The 15,491-nt window shown below is 36.9% G+C and overlaps 2 protein-coding genes across 2 annotated transcripts; both read right to left on the bottom strand.

Annotated features, from left to right (window-relative positions):
* Positions 1-4,114: 4,114 nt before the first annotated feature.
* On the bottom strand, positions 4,115-10,817 carry amdhd1 (amidohydrolase domain containing 1; the record flags this gene model as incomplete). Its single annotated transcript, XM_079294930.1, has 9 exons — positions 4,115-4,220; positions 8,301-8,461; positions 8,542-8,635; positions 8,880-9,004; positions 9,188-9,413; positions 9,484-9,761; positions 9,845-9,909; positions 9,986-10,092; positions 10,681-10,817. The coding sequence occupies 9 exons, from the start codon at positions 10,815-10,817 to the stop codon at positions 4,115-4,117; spliced, it is 1,299 nt and encodes a 432-aa protein (XP_079151056.1).
* Positions 10,818-11,028: 211 nt separating this feature from the next.
* On the bottom strand, positions 11,029-13,036 carry snrpf (small nuclear ribonucleoprotein polypeptide F). The gene is made up of 4 exons (XM_079294746.1): positions 12,919-13,036; positions 11,950-12,075; positions 11,613-11,677; positions 11,029-11,297 (listed from the first exon to the last, which is right to left on the bottom strand). Exons 1-4 carry the CDS (start codon positions 12,919-12,921, stop codon positions 11,231-11,233), a joined length of 261 nt encoding a protein of 86 aa, XP_079150872.1. The 5' UTR covers positions 12,922-13,036; the 3' UTR covers positions 11,029-11,230.
* Between the last annotated feature and the right edge of the window lie 2,455 nt (positions 13,037-15,491).

Below are 15,491 nucleotides of genomic sequence, written 5' to 3'. Positions count from 1 at the left end.
AAAAGTCATGAAAAAGTCATAGTATAGCATGTCGAAAAAAGTCATGAAAAAGTCATAGTATAGCATGTCGAAAAAAGTCATAGTATAGCATGTCGAAAAAAGTCATAGTATAGCATGTCAAAAAAGGTCATGAAAAAGTCATAGTATAGCATGTCGAAAAAAGTCATGAAAAAGTCATAGTATAGCATGTCGAAAAAAGTCATGAAAAAGTCATAGCATAGAATGTCGAAAAAAGTCATGAAAAAGTCATAGTATAGCATGTCGAAAAAAGTCATAGTATAGCATGTCGAAAAAAGTCATAGTATAGCATGTCGAAAAAAGTCATAGAATAGCATGTCGAAAAAGTCATAGTATAGCATGTCAAAAAAAAGTTATAGCATAGCATGTCGAAAAAAGTTATACGATAGCATGTCATAAAAAGTCAAAGTATAGCATGTCGAAAAAAGTCATTGTATAGCATGTCATAAAAAGTCATAGTATAGCATGTCATAAAAAGTTATAAAAAAGTTATACTATAGCATGTCATAAAAAGTCATCGTATAGCATGTCAAAAAAAGTCATAGTATAGCATGTCAAAAAAAGTCATAGTATAGCATGTCATAAAAAGTTATAAAACATGTCATAGAAAGTCAAAGTATAGCATGTCAAACAAAAGTCATCGTATAGCATGTCATAAAAAGTTAGAAAAAAGTCATAGTATAGCATGTCCAAAAATGTCATAGTATAGCATGTCATAAAAAGTTAGAAAAAAGTCATAGTATAGCATGTCCAAAAATGTCATAGTATAGCATGTCATAAAAGTCATAGTATAGCATGTCGAAATAAGTTAGAAAAAAGTCATAGTATAGCATGTCATAAAAAGTTATAAAACATGTCATAGAAAGTCAAAGTATAGCATGTCAAACAAAAGTCATCGTATAGCATGTTATGAAAAGTTAGAAAAAAGTCATAGTATAGCATGTCATAAAAAGTCATAGTATAGCATGTCAAAAAAAGTCATCGTATAGCATGTCATAAAAAGTTAGAAAAAAGTCATAGTATAGCATGTCAAAAAAAGTCATCGTATAGCATGTCATAAAAAGTTAGAAAAATGTCATAGTATAGCATGTCATAAAAAGTCATAGTATAGCATGTCCAAAAATGTCATAGTATAGCATGTCATAAAAAGTCATAGTATAGCATGTCGAAATAAGTTAGAAAAAAGTCATCGTATAGCATGTCAAAAAAAGTCACAGTATAGCATGTCAAAAAAAGTCATAGTATAGCATGTCATAAAAAGTTATAAAACATGTCATAGAAAGTCAAAGTATAGCATGTCAAACAAAAGTCATAGTATAGCATGTCATGAAAAGTTATAAAAGTCATAGTATAGCATGTCAAAAAAAGTCATCGTATAGCATGTCATAAAAAGTTAGAAAAAAGTCATAGTATAGCATGTCCAAAAATGTCATAGTATAGCATGTCATAAAAAGTTAGAAAAAAGTCATAGTATAGCATGTCCAAAAATGTCATAGTATAGCATGTCATAAAAGTCATAGTATAGCATGTCGAAATAAGTTAGAAAAAAGTCATAGTATAGCATGTCGAAATAAGTTAGAAAAAAGTCATAGTATAGCATGTCGAAATAAGTTAGAAAAAAGTCATAGTATAGCATGTCATAAAAAGTTATAAAACATGTCATAGAAAGTCAAAGTATAGCATGTCAAACAAAAGTCATCGTATAGCATGTCATGAAAAGTTATAAAAAAGTCATAGTATAGCATGTCAAAAAAAGTCATCGTATAGCATGTCATAAAAAGTTAGAAAAAAGTCATAGTATAGCATGTCCAAAACTGTCATAGTATAGCATGTCATAAAAAGTCATAGTATAGCATGTCGAAATAAGTTAGAAAAAAGTCATCGTATAGCATGTCATAAAAAGTCATAGTATAGCATGTCATAAAAAAGTCATAGTATAGCATGTCGAAAAAAAGTTATAAAAAAGTCTTAGTATAGCATGTCGAAAAAAGTTATACGATAGCATGTCATAAAAAGTCAAAGTATAGCATGTCGAAAAAAGTCATAGTATAGCATGTCAAAAAAAGTCATAGTATAGCATGTCATAAAAAGTCATAGTATAGCATGTCAAAAAAAGTCATAGTATAGCATGTCAAAAAAATCATAGTATAGCATGTCATAAAAAGTCATAGTATAGCATGTCAAAAAAAGTCATAGTATAGCATGTCATAAAAAGTCATAGTATAGCATGTCATAAAAAGTTATAAAACATGTCATAGAAAGTCAAAGTATAGCATGTCAAACAAAAGTCATAGTATAGCATGTCATGAAAAGTTAGAAAAAAGTTATAGTATAGCATGTCCAAAAATGTCATAGTATAGCATGTCATAAAAGTCATAGTATAGCATGTCGAAATAAGTTAGAAAAAAGTCATAGTATAGCATGTCATAAAAAGTTATAAAACATGTCATAGAAAGTCAAAGTATAGCATGTCAAACAAAAGTCATAGTATAGCGTGTCATGAAAAGTTATAAAAAAGTCATAGTATAGCATGTCATGAAAAGTTATAGTATAGCATGTCATAAAAAGTTATAAAAAAGTCATAGTATAGCGTGTCATAAAAAGTCTAAGTATAGCATGTCAAAAAAAGTCATAGTATAGCATGTCATAAAAATGTCATAGAAAGTCAAAGTATAGCATGTCGAAAAAAGTTCTTCACGGATCATTTATTGTCATTATGCAACACAGGGATGCCCAATGAAATTGAGATTTAACCCATTTTCAACACAACAAACATTACAAACAAAACAGAAACAGTCGTACATTCCTGTAGTGCAGTTTTCTCAATTTTCATCATACACAATGTAAACAGTGGCAACAAAAACAATTTTCTGGGCAGATGATATGGCCGACAAATTCACAGTAAAAACAATCAACATGAGGAAAACATTGTCTATCAACTTTGACTATGTTTGAGCATCATGATGTAAAACGCCGAGTCAACCTCCTCTCACCGGAGTCCTGCTGTCTGCCCGTCAAGTGCAGGTTGATCCAGCTGATGTAATGATTGCAACAGGCCTTTCTTCTGTTGCTCTTCTCCAAACAGCTGTTTTTAACATGATTTGTTTCCTTTTTCCAGCTCCTTGGGATGGCTTTCTCAATGACGCTGTACCAACAGATCCACCGAGCGGGGAAGAAGTACGAAGCCTGACGGGGTTAACTCAGTCATTTATCATTTCAAACTGGTTACATGAAATACATCACTTAGTTTATTGTAAATGAAATAAGCCAGATATCATGTGTGCCACTACAGCCTTTTATCTCACTTTTTCATCTATTGAACTAGTTTTTATTGGTCAGCTTTTGAAAAACATCAATGTAATGCAAAATATTTGTGATTTGTGCTTGACAAGCGGAACATATTTTTGGGGTTGTTAAGTCATGTCTGTGTACTAATGTATAATGTATGGATCCATTTAGAAAACAACATTGTGTACTAACATGTTCAATAAAAGCACTCTTCACAAATGTGATGCTTTTTTTTCAGGCGTTTAAACTCATTGACCATCATTACCTTTGTTTTCTTTAGGTCCTACAATCTTTGCTCTTTGATTATACAGATAGAAGGCGGGTGAGCGTCAGGTCATTTCAAACATGATCATGTCAATCAATTGAGCTACCAAATATTTTACCCGTTTCTGAGGCGATAATGAAATTCCTCCCTTTGCTGTAGTCACTGATAAACTAACTTATTTAAGCCATGATTTGCTGTAAATTACAGAAACAGATGAATAGAGGCAGGTTTTAATCAAAAGTTAACAGGACATTTATCTAAAACATTGGTTTCTAGAAGAGTTGTTCACACTGTTAAGACAGGAATTGATTAATTGTCTTCAGTCACATTCTTTAACAGACAACAGAATTTAAAGGAACTGTTTTTTGGGAATTATGGTATGTCCTCCTAAAATGATCCCAGTGGATCTCAAACCAGGAAACCAGTGGAGACTCTAGGAAGTGGACACCTAGTCTACCGGTGTCCACAAATATTAAAGTATTGCCTTAAAATCTTGAAGCTGTCTATCAGAATTATTGATAACACCTTCACTAACTCCTCTGGTTACAGGCCCATAGTTTTGTTATTATCAACGACGACGTTTCCTTTGATGACGACGTAGCGAATCAGCTCCTGATGTCCTCCCAGCTGGTAGATCAGATGCTCCCATCTGCAAGAAAACAAACAGGAGAGGATCTGTTACACTCACAAATATTTAATAAAAACACAAAGAATACAGCAAAGTATATGTCGAAAAAAGTCATGAAAAAGTCATAGTGTAGCGTGTCGAAAAATGTCATGGTATAGCGTGTCGAAAAAAGTCATAGAATAGCATGTTGAAAAAAGTCATAGCATAGAATGTCGAAAAAAGTCACAGTATAGAATGTCGAAAAAGTCATAGTATAGCATGTCGAAAAAAGTCATGAAAAAGTCATAGTATAGCATGTCGAAAAAAGTCACAGTATAGCATGTCGAAAAAAGTCATAGTATAACATGTCGAAAAAAGTCATGAAAAAGTCATAGTATAGCATGTCGAAAAAAGTCATGAAAAAGTCATAGTATAGCATGTCGAAAAAAGTCATGAAAAAGTCATAGTATAGCATGTCGAAAAAAGTCATAGTATAACATGTCGAAAAAAGTCATAGTATAACATGTCGAAAAAAGTCATGAAAAAGTCATAGTATAGCATGTCGAAAAAAGTCATGAAAAAGTCATAGTATAGCATGTCGAAAAAAGTCATGAAAAAGTCATAGTATAGCATGTCGAAAAAAGTCATAGTATAACATGTCGAAAAAAGTCATGAAAAATGTCATAGTATAGCATGTCGAAAAAAGTCATGAAAAAGTCATAGTATAGCATGTCGAAAAAAGTCATGAAAAAGTCATAGTATAGCATGTCGAAAAAAGTCAGTATAGCATGTCGAAAAAAGTCATTTAATAGCATGTCGAAAAAAGTCATGAAAAAGTCATAGTATAACATGTCGGAAAAAATCATAGTATAACATGTCGGAAAAAGTCATGAAAAAGTCACAGTATACAATGTCGAAAAAAGTCACAGTATAGAATGTCGAAAAAGGTCATGAAAAAGTCATAGTATAGCATGTCGAAAAAAGTCATAGTATAGCATGTCGAAAAAGTCATAGAATAGCATGTCGAAAAAAGTCATGAAAAAGTCATAGTATAGCATGTCGAAAAAAGTCATAGTATAGCATGTCGAAAAAAGTCATATAATAGCATGTCGAAAAAAGTCATATAATAGCATGTCGAAAAAAGTCATAGTATAGCATGTCGAAAAAAGTCATAGTATAGCATGTCGAAAAAAGTCATAGAATAGCATGTCGAAAAAAGTCACAGTATAGAATGTCAAAAAAGGTCATGAAAAAGTCATAGTATAGCATGTCGAAAAAAGTCATGAAAAAGTCATAGTATAGCATGTCGAAAAAAGTCATGAAAAAGTCATAGTATAGCATGTCGAAAAAAGTCATAGTATAGCATGTCGAAAAAAGTCATGAAAAAGTCATAGCATAGAATGTCGAAAAAAGTCATGAAAAAGTCATAGTATAGCATGTCGAAAAAAGTCATAGTATAGCATGTCGAAAAAAGTCATAGTATAGCATGTCGAAAAAAGTCATAGAATAGCATGTCGAAAAAAGTCACAGTATAGAATGTCGAAAAAGGTCATGAAAAAGTCATAGTATAGCATGTCGAAAAAAGTCACAGTATAGAATGTCGAAAAAAGTCACAGTATAGAGTGTCGAAAAAGGTCATGAAAAAGTCATAGTATAGCATGTCGAAAAAAGTCATGAAAAAGCCATAGTATAACATGTCGAAAAAAGTCATGAAAAATGTCATAGCATAGAATGTCGAAAAAAGTCATGAAAAAGTCATAGTATAGCATGTCTAAAAAAGTCATAGTATAGCGTGTCGAAAAAGGTCATAGTATAGCATGTCGAAAAAAGTCATAGAATAGCATGTCGAAAAAAGTCATAGTATAGCATGTCGAAAAAAGTCATAGTATAGCATGTCGAAAAAGTCATAGTATAGCATGTCGAAAAAAGTCATAGTATAGCATGTCGAAAAAAGTCATAGAATAGCATGTCGAAAAAAGTCATAGTATAGCATGTCGAAAAAAGTCATAGTATAGCATGTCGAAAAAAGTCATAGAATAGCATGTCGAAAAAAGTCATAGTATAGCATGTCGAAAAAAGTCATGAAAAAGTCATAGCATAGAATGTCGAAAAAAGTCATGAAAAAGTCATAGTATAGCATGTCGAAAAAAGTCATAGTATAGCATGTCGAAAAAAGTCATAGTATAGCATGTCGAAAAAAGTCATAGAATAGCATGTCGAAAAAAGTCATAGTATAGCATGTCGAAAAAAGTCATAGTATAGCATGTCGAAAAAAGTCATAGAATAGCATGTCGAAAAAAGTCATAGTATAGCATGTCGAAAAAAGTCATGAAAAAGTCATAGCATAGAATGTCGAAAAAAGTCATGAAAAAGTCATAGTATAGCATGTCGAAAAAAGTCATAGTATAGCATGTCGAAAAAAGTCATAGTATAGCATGTCGAAAAATGTCATAGTATAGCATGTCGAAAAAAGTCATGAAAAAGTCATAGTATAGCATGTCTAAAAAAGTCATAGAATAGCATGTCGAAAAAAGTCATAGTATAGCATGTCGAAAAAGTCATAGAATAGCATGTCGAAAAAAGTCATAGTATAGCATGTCGAAAAAGGTCATAGTATAGCATGTCGAAAAAAGTCATAGTATAGCATGTCGAAAAAAGTCATAGAATAGCATGTCGAAAAAAGTCACAGTATAGAATGTCAAAAAAGGTCATGAAAAAGTCATAGTATAGCATGTCGAAAAAAGTCATGAAAAAGTCATAGTATAGCATGTCGAAAAAAGTCATGAAAAAGTCATAGTATAGCATGTCGAAAAAAGTCATAGTATAGCATGTCGAAAAAAGTCATAGTATAGCATGTCAAAAAAAGTCATGAAAAAGTCATAGTATAGCATGTCGAAAAAAGTCATGAAAAAGTCATAGCATAGAATGTCGAAAAAAGTCATGAAAAAGTCATAGTATAGCATGTCGAAAAAAGTCATAGTATAGCATGTCGAAAAAAGTCATAGTATAGCATGTCGAAAAAAGTCATAGAATAGCATGTCGAAAAAAGTCACAGTATAGAATGTCGAAAAAGGTCATGAAAAAGTCATAGTATAGCATGTCGAAAAAAGTCACAGTATAGAATGTCGAAAAAAGTCACAGTATAGAGTGTCGAAAAAGGTCATGAAAAAGTCATAGTATAGCATGTCGAAAAAAGTCATGAAAAAGCCATAGTATAACATGTCGAAAAAAGTCATGAAAAATGTCATAGCATAGAATGTCGAAAAAAGTCATGAAAAAGTCATAGTATAGCATGTCGAAAAAAGTCATAGTATAGCATGTCGAAAAATGTCATAGTATAGCATGTCGAAAAAAGTCATGAAAAAGTCATAGTATAGCATGTCTAAAAAAGTCATAGTATAGCGTGTCGAAAAAGGTCATAGTATAGCATGTCGAAAAAAGTCATAGAATAGCATGTCGAAAAAAGTCATAGTATAGCATGTCGAAAAAAGTCATGAAAAGGTCATAGTATAGCATGTCGAAAAAACGTCATAGTATAGCATGTCGAAAAAAGTCATAGTATAGCATGTCGAAAAAAGTCATAGTATAGCATGTCGAAAAAAGTCATTGTATAGCATGTCGAAAAAAGTCATGAAAAATGTCATAGTATAGCATGTCGAAAAAAGTCATAGTATAGCATGTCGAAAAAGTCATGAAAAAGAATGCAGTGATTAATTCTGAAGGTGTCATACTCATTTGTAAGAATAAAACATCTCGACAACAATAATACTGCTACTTACAGTTCAATTTTAATTTAGTTAGACCTGGTGCTCAGGTCAAATCAACAGATTTATCATGATATATATATTCCCAAATGGGAGCAACTGCAACGCAACACAAATTTCCCCCCGCAGATCAATAAAGTATTTCTGATTCTGAAATGTATTCATATTTTCCTTGCCGGAGACACGGAGGTTCATTCGGAAGCTTGCTACTGTATTTATAAAACAAACCTTACATCGTCATCATAACTTGATCCATACCTTTCCTTCATAATAGTAGCTGATTTAAATATAAAATGTATCTATCATGCATCATCATAAAAATAAAATGCTGAAACGCATGATGGGACAAAAGCTTCACCGTGTGGTGTTGAGGACCAGCAGGTCTCCGTGTTTGTTGACCTCCAGGGAGCCGTGTGTGTCGGAGCGCCGCAGGGCGTAGGCGGCGTTGATGGTGGCCGCAGCCAGCGCCTCAGGCATGGACATCTTCATGTTCACACAGGCCAGGTGCATGACGATCGGCTGAGGAAGGGCAGGAACACAGAGGAGGTAGAGAGCCGGCATGAGCTGGATCCATCGTGCAACACTCCTGTGGTACTCACCATGGAGCAGCAGTAGGCGTTGGGGTTGAAGTCGCTGCCGAGGGCGACAATAACTCCAGCTTCCAACATGTCTCTGGCCCGAGGCTGAGGCAGCCTGAACACACACACACACACACAGATTATCAGATAACTCTATGAGACACAGTGATGGAGGAAGTATTCAGATCCTTTTACTGAGGTAAAAGTAATAATAGTTAAGTTCATTTTCTGTCAATTGACTTGTTGATAAATAGTTTAAAAGTTTCAGCTCTTCCTGTATAAACTGTTGGGTAGCAATGAATTTGTACTTGAGTACAGCAAAAGTACTTGGTTGTATTCCAACACTTGTGTTATGATACCGTAGGATATACGCTGTGGTTGGTAGAAGGACGGCGGCGGTTCTTGCTGCGGCCATGGCAGCGATGCCCTCATCGGTGACCTCCTCCAGGTGACTGATGGCTGAGGCTCCGAGCTCTGCACCCAACTGAGTCACACACACACACACACACACACAGATGTATCTGATGCTAAACTGTTCCAGAGGTGTTGATTTAACTTAAAGGTTCATCTTTATATAAGCTGCACAAGCTGTAGCTGCTGGTGTTGTTGTTGAACAGTATTGCTTTACACTAACACAGGTAAACACAGCTTCAGCAGTAAGTGATACCTGAGCAGAGTTCATGGGATGAAGCTCATCTCCGTGGAAGTTGATGTTGAGGCCCATGTCTTTGCCGGCCTGCAGGATGGCGCGAGTAGAGCTGAGGTCAAACACTCCTCGCTCACAGAACACGTCGATGTTGTCGACTCTCAGAGTCCCGGCAGACATCTGCTCTTTCAGCTTCGGCAGCTGAACCTGCAGGATGTCCTCCGTGGCTTCTGCAACTGTTTTCCCTCTGAATGAAGGAGATTAGTTAGAGATTAATATCAGGGTGTGAGTGAAAAAGGGTCGAGGAGGGTCCATACTTGGGCACTGCGTGGGCTCCGCAGTAGGTTGAGGAGATGTTGATGGGCAGCGTGCGTCCGGCCTCCTCGATCACCTCCAGCATCTTGAGCTCGGTCTGCAGCTCCAGGCCGTATCCGCTCTTACACTCCACCAGGGTCGTACCAGCTCGCTGCATCCGGACCAGCCTGCCGCTGAGGGAGGCCAGCAGCTCAGAGGACCCGGCAGCTCGAGTGTGCTCCACGGTGAAGTGGATCCCTCCACCGGCCCGGTGCACGTCCATGTAGGAGGCACCGGCCAGCTGCAGGAGTAACATGCATTTCATCAATCAGTGTTGTGGAAGTAGATTTTTTAAAAAGTCAAAATACACTAAACATGAATTACCTTCATTGCAAATTCATGCACCCTGTCACCTGCCCAGACTGGATGGGTGTGGGCGTCAACCAACCCTGAAACAAGACGCTTCTTTAAAAGCCAATCACTGAGATATTGAACAGACAGTACAAACATCTGAGCGATACTCACCAGGCAGGACACACATTCCTGCAGCATCGATCACTTTATCAAAGGACGATTCTGAATACTGTGCGCTGATGATTTCTGCCGGCCCCACAGCTTTAATCAGCCCATCACTGGATGAAGAAGTCAGTTGCTTTAATGTCACGTTGAAAGCACAGCTCGGATCTGAACATACTGCTGAGGTTGACAATAGTACAGCTTCAACTAAAGCCGAGCCCGAGATGATTTAAATGGGCGTCATAGAGGTTACACATTTTTACAAACACCCTTCGGCCAAACTATACTTTGTGAAATTAATAGCAATGAATAGAATAGTAGTAAAAGTAGCAAGGTGTGATATATACATTTCTGTAGATGCAAACAATTTAAAAGTGAAAATGATAAATAGTTATGGAAAAGTTCTCAAGTTTCCGACAATCCTGCATTTGTTTTCTCATATAAAATGAGCAACTACAGCTAGTAGGCGGCACCAATGTGCATCGTGTTACATTTTTAAATTACCTTTCTTTAAGTTTTACAAAAAAAAACTGCAGATAAACAATAGCTGTGCTGCGATTCAGTATGCAGGTAAGAGCAGCTGCACAGATAAACTAAAGCTGTTTTTGTCACATTCTGCACCATCTCATACATTTAACAGAGTCCCCTCATGCTCGTCACATGGTACGAAGTAATCTCAAATGCCTGTTAGTGAGGAAACTTACCTCCCTATCACTACGCTGCCGTTTTCAATCACACACAGATTTTGCATCCCATGTTTGGTGATGAACCTCTCTCCGTTGTTGCAGATTAGAACCACCTGTTGGGCGTTCTTCACCAGTAGCCTGTAACTTCTGGACATTTTGATTCATCCAAAGCAGAGACCACTAACTTCAGAGTCACTGGCTTTAAAGCAGTTTGGAATCAGGCAAATATTTGCCCAGGAGAAGAGTTTAAAGTGCAGAGAGAGAGGGAGAGAGAGGCGGTGCTTCTGCCACAGACAACCTGTAATAATTACAGATACTACTCCTGTTATATCACATGCAAAAAAAACACAACAATCCGGTTTAGGAAAGGGTACAATAATCGTTTTATTGAGTCTGTATAACAAAGTCACAACATTAAATTGGCCTCACATACAGTAAAGTAAAAAAAAAAAGAAATGCTTGAAAAATAACCTAAACCCCAAACATTCATTTGTTTCACATGGTGAAAACACAAACACACATCAACTCAACTACTCAATCACACAACAGGGCAGAGTCCTCTTCATCATCACTCCCTCATTTCTCCGTCTTCCTCCTCTTCTTCTACGCCTCTGATGTACAAAACATTATTGCACCTGTGGGAATGAAACACACCTGTTAGCACAGACAGAAGCATAATGTATTGATGTGTCGCCCTCCTTTTGCTTTGACAAGTTAAATATTAACACAAGTTAGTTGAGGCAGTTAGAAATCTTTAGGATTGAGCAAAAAACTAACTTTCTGTATTGTTTAGCTGAAACGTGATTATTTTGTTGCTTATTTCCCCTTAAAAAACATCCGTATCTTATTGAACATAACTTTGTTGAATATCAGTAAATGTAGAATTAAGAAATGAACAAGCTTTAACTGAACTAGTTATGGAATAAAGATGTTTTAGGTTTACAACATACCTGACCAGCACTTCACCAAGATGACCTGCCAACGCTCCGTCAACATACTCTTCTGTGTTTGCCAGCTGTCAGGGAAATGCGTAAATACAAAAAGGTCACAACGCCATATTTAAGGGACTATCAATCAGCAATCATGACGTCGGCAAAAACACGAAGGAAGACGCTTGTTTGGGAAATGCATTTCAAATTATCGTGAATAAATTAAACATAAATCACGAGGCCATGTCCATAAATTATAGAAGTCAATAACATAGCTACGGTGACAGGTCTACATATCGGTTATGATTAACGACATTTATATCAGAACAAGACACACAGTACAGTTAATTATGCTCACCTGCATATTCATGTACCCGTCCACAGAGACCAGGTAACCCTTGTACTCCATCCCCCACTTCAGCTTCACCATCACTGGTTTGCCTGTCAGGCCGTTGAGGAAAGGCTTTGGGTTCAGAGGTAAACTCTACAGAGAAGAGACGAGGCGGGTTATTATACATGGTTTAATAAATTACCCTTCGGCTATGTAAGATAACTACACAATTATTATTGTGATGATTCGCAAGCATTATCCAGGGTTTTACCTGTTGTTGGAAATACTCGTCAAATCGTGTCTTTACATATCACCAACACTTCAAATGAAAACAAGGCATTTGGTGCCTTTTTCTGGTATGTGGTGATATAATAGTAAATTCGGCACAAAATATTTTCTAAGTTAGTACTTTAAAATACGTTTTGAACATAAAACAACTCTCTGATGTTTGCTGCTGTGTTGTGATTTGATGTGTGTCTAACTTAAAAGCAATGTTTGCACTGTTTTGTTCATAGTGTTTACAGGAAATAACCTATGCAAGCAAGTGTCTTTACGGGTAAATAGTAAATAAATAAAACCAATAGTAGTCTACGTGGAGCATGTTCTATTAAGTATAAAACGTAAAGTTTGCCATTAAGCAAGTGGATGACATCGTTAACTTATATTATGAGTTTTTGGAATGGAGTTTGGTGCGACTTTGTCTCCACAGACATCAGGCCAAACTCAAACAAAACGCCGCATATGTCCACTTGTAAACGGACCTGTGCCATTGAGCAGACGATTTAAACCTACCTAACTTCTGGTTAAGTACTTATATATTGCGTTACTACACTGCCTGTGTGCGTAAAAGTGAGGGATTCATTCATCCCAAAGCATGAATGAGAAGCTAACACAGCTAATGCTAACTAGCTAACAGGCTACTATCTTTACACGGCGACGAAATATCGCACAACACATCTATTGAGTTGATGGTAAACATTCGTAATATGTACTCACCATTTCTGTTGTACTAAATGCTTTCTGAGAAGGAATAAACTTGATATGTTTTCGTCACAGAAACGTTTGTACTTCGCTAAGCAGCACACACGCTTTACCGCCGAACCGGAAGTAAAACCTTTGACCTCAGAGTAGTCTTCCGGTTTCTACATACTGTCCCCTGGTGGTGATGAGTGTACACTGCAACGTGAGTCACCGGGAAAAACTTAGTTTTGATTAAAAATGCTCCATTTAAAGGAAAAGTCCAGCTTCTAAATTCTTAAATGATCAGACAAATATAAAATATATTTTTTTATTTTCATTGTGGATTAATCTGCTATTTTTCTTCTTCATTAATCGATTGATTCTTTGGTTTGTAAGTTTTGAATATAGTGAGAATTATTGTCACAATTACACAGAGCGACACCAACCAACAGTTCAAACATCAAATTTATAAAAATATAATCCAACAAAAAGAAAGTTTAATTTCTAAATGTAACAACTGAGAATGAATCTGTAATCCTCAAAAGCTAGTTTAAAGTGATTACACAGTATATTTATACTTTATGAGGTGTGTTATTCCCTTTTGCATCATGGTTGGCATCAAAGTGTTGTTAAAAGTGACATTCTTTTAAAATACATTAAGTCTAAGGTTGAGGTTAAGTCGAAAGCAAATAAAGTCATATTACCTTTGTCTGAACTATGTCCAGCATCATTGTTAATCTCTCTATCTGACCTGAGTTGAACTGTACTGTATGTGCAGCACCTGCTCTATTGAATTTCACACCTCGCCAAAGGATTATTCAATAATTATAAACTCTAACCAGTTTAGGAGAAATGAGTGTCATTACTGGATCGTGCTGGCTTTCTGTCAGGGAAGCTATTTCTCTTCAGGCACAAACAGTCTGAAGATTTCATTCTTTTTTCTGTGTTGAAGCCTCCAACAAGTTCAAACCTGATACTTTGAATAAAACTAACATCTGACTTCCTACAGTGAAGGGCTGGGTTCTGTCAGAAAATTCCTCTGAAATTGCTCTAGAGTTTTCTTTGCATGTTTGAAATACTCATGTCCTTACATCATTGAGCCTATTTTTCTTCGAGTCGGTCTCCGTGTAATTAACCAATCCATCAGTCAGTCACCGTGTCAGGTATGGCATGATAACAACGTGTGTGTGTGTGTGTGTGTGTGTGTGTGTGTGTGTGTGTGTGTGTGTGTGTGTGTGTGTGTGTGTGCGTGCGTGCGTGCGTGCGTGCGTGCGTGCGTGCGTGCGTGCGTGCGTGCGTGCGTGCGTGCGTGTGCGTGCGTGCGTGCGTGTGTGAATGTTGAGAGCAGGGGCACGGCTAGAGCATGGGCCAAGAGTAGCCCTGGTCACAAAACAACCACAAATATAAGAAAATATAAGAAGAATACAAATTACCGCAACGAGATGCAAAATGACCACAGACTCGCAAAATAAGCTAAAAGAAATTAAAAACGATCAGTTAGAGCCAAAAAACAACCGCAAACAGACACAAAACAATCACAAACAGACAAAAAGCACCGATAAGGAGATGAAGAACATCCATAAAGAGCTGGAAATCGACAACAAAGGCACAAAACTACTTTAAATAAATGAAAAATGAACACAAGATGCAAAACAACCTCAGACACACAAAACAACCTCAAAGAGATGAAACGTGACCACACAAGAGACAACAAACGTCCACAGAGAAACACAAAGTCATCACAGACGGCATACGACCACAATGAGGAGGAAGACGGCTTTGTTGGAGAGGCCAGTCGGATCATTCCAGTCTGATGCCAACAAGCTCTTTGAAGTCTGCAGAGGAGAGCTGAGAGACTGAAGTTAACCGATTGGAGTGGATGAACCGCAGGAAGTGCAAAGCATGAGACTCACAAATCCAGTGTTTTTAACAGACGCTTTAGTAAAGACCTGGTTCATCCCCCTTCTTGCCAAGAGTTAGATAAGATGACTATGTGGAGCTACAGCCAGAAGGCTGTCAGCTTAGCTTAGCATAAAGACTGGAAACAGGAAGTGTAAGACGCTAGTTTTCTTCTTCACAGAGCGAACAGGTGAGATGGTTTCATTTGGCTCACTGCTTGTTGGACACAGGTCAGACGCACAGAAAGCAGGTCACGGTCCGATTACACAGCAGACAGAGGAGCCACAGCCATGCTGTGTTCAGTGGAGCTCGACCCGAACGGGCCGGAGTGGAGGCAACACTTTCCCAACATCCATGTTTTCTTTCTGTACCGTTACAGAGCACAGGGGGGCACACTGCAGCCTGCACAGTGTCCTCTGCTGTTGGTCATGCAGGCTGGTGTTGTGCTCGTTTAAAGCTTTTATTTTTCATATGTGAATGTCTTCATCCCCCTCTATTCTATTGACAGGATGTCAAGCAGCCATTGTTGGTAGCAGACGGCCATGTGGAACGCGGAACCGGAATCAAAAAGCTTGCAATTTATTGGTGCATATTTCACTGGTTTTGTGTGGACACCAACAATGTTGTCAACAAAGGCTGCAGCCGAGCAACCAATCGGTGTAATCTGAAGTACGTCAGCAACATTACTGTGTGTGTGTGTGTGTGTCTGT

Source organism: Melanostigma gelatinosum (assembly GCF_949748355.1).
Source record: "Melanostigma gelatinosum genome assembly, chromosome: 22".
Classification (NCBI taxonomy): domain Eukaryota; kingdom Metazoa; phylum Chordata; class Actinopteri; order Perciformes; family Zoarcidae; genus Melanostigma; species Melanostigma gelatinosum.
The sequence above is the reverse complement of the archived record's forward strand: the minus strand, read 5'-3'. Positions and strand labels throughout refer to the sequence as shown.

What these genes read in the sequence shown, in the direction of transcription:
- snrpf (XM_079294746.1), bottom strand. An exon ending in ACGGGTACATGAATATGCAG is followed by an intron (nt 11,678 to 11,949) that starts GTGAGCATAATT and finishes TTTCCCTGACAG; the next exon opens with CTGGCAAACACAGAAGAGTA. An exon ending in CTTGGTGAAGTGCTGGTCAG is followed by an intron (nt 11,298 to 11,612) that starts GTATGTTGTAAA and finishes TCATTCCCACAG; the next exon opens with GTGCAATAATGTTTTGTACA.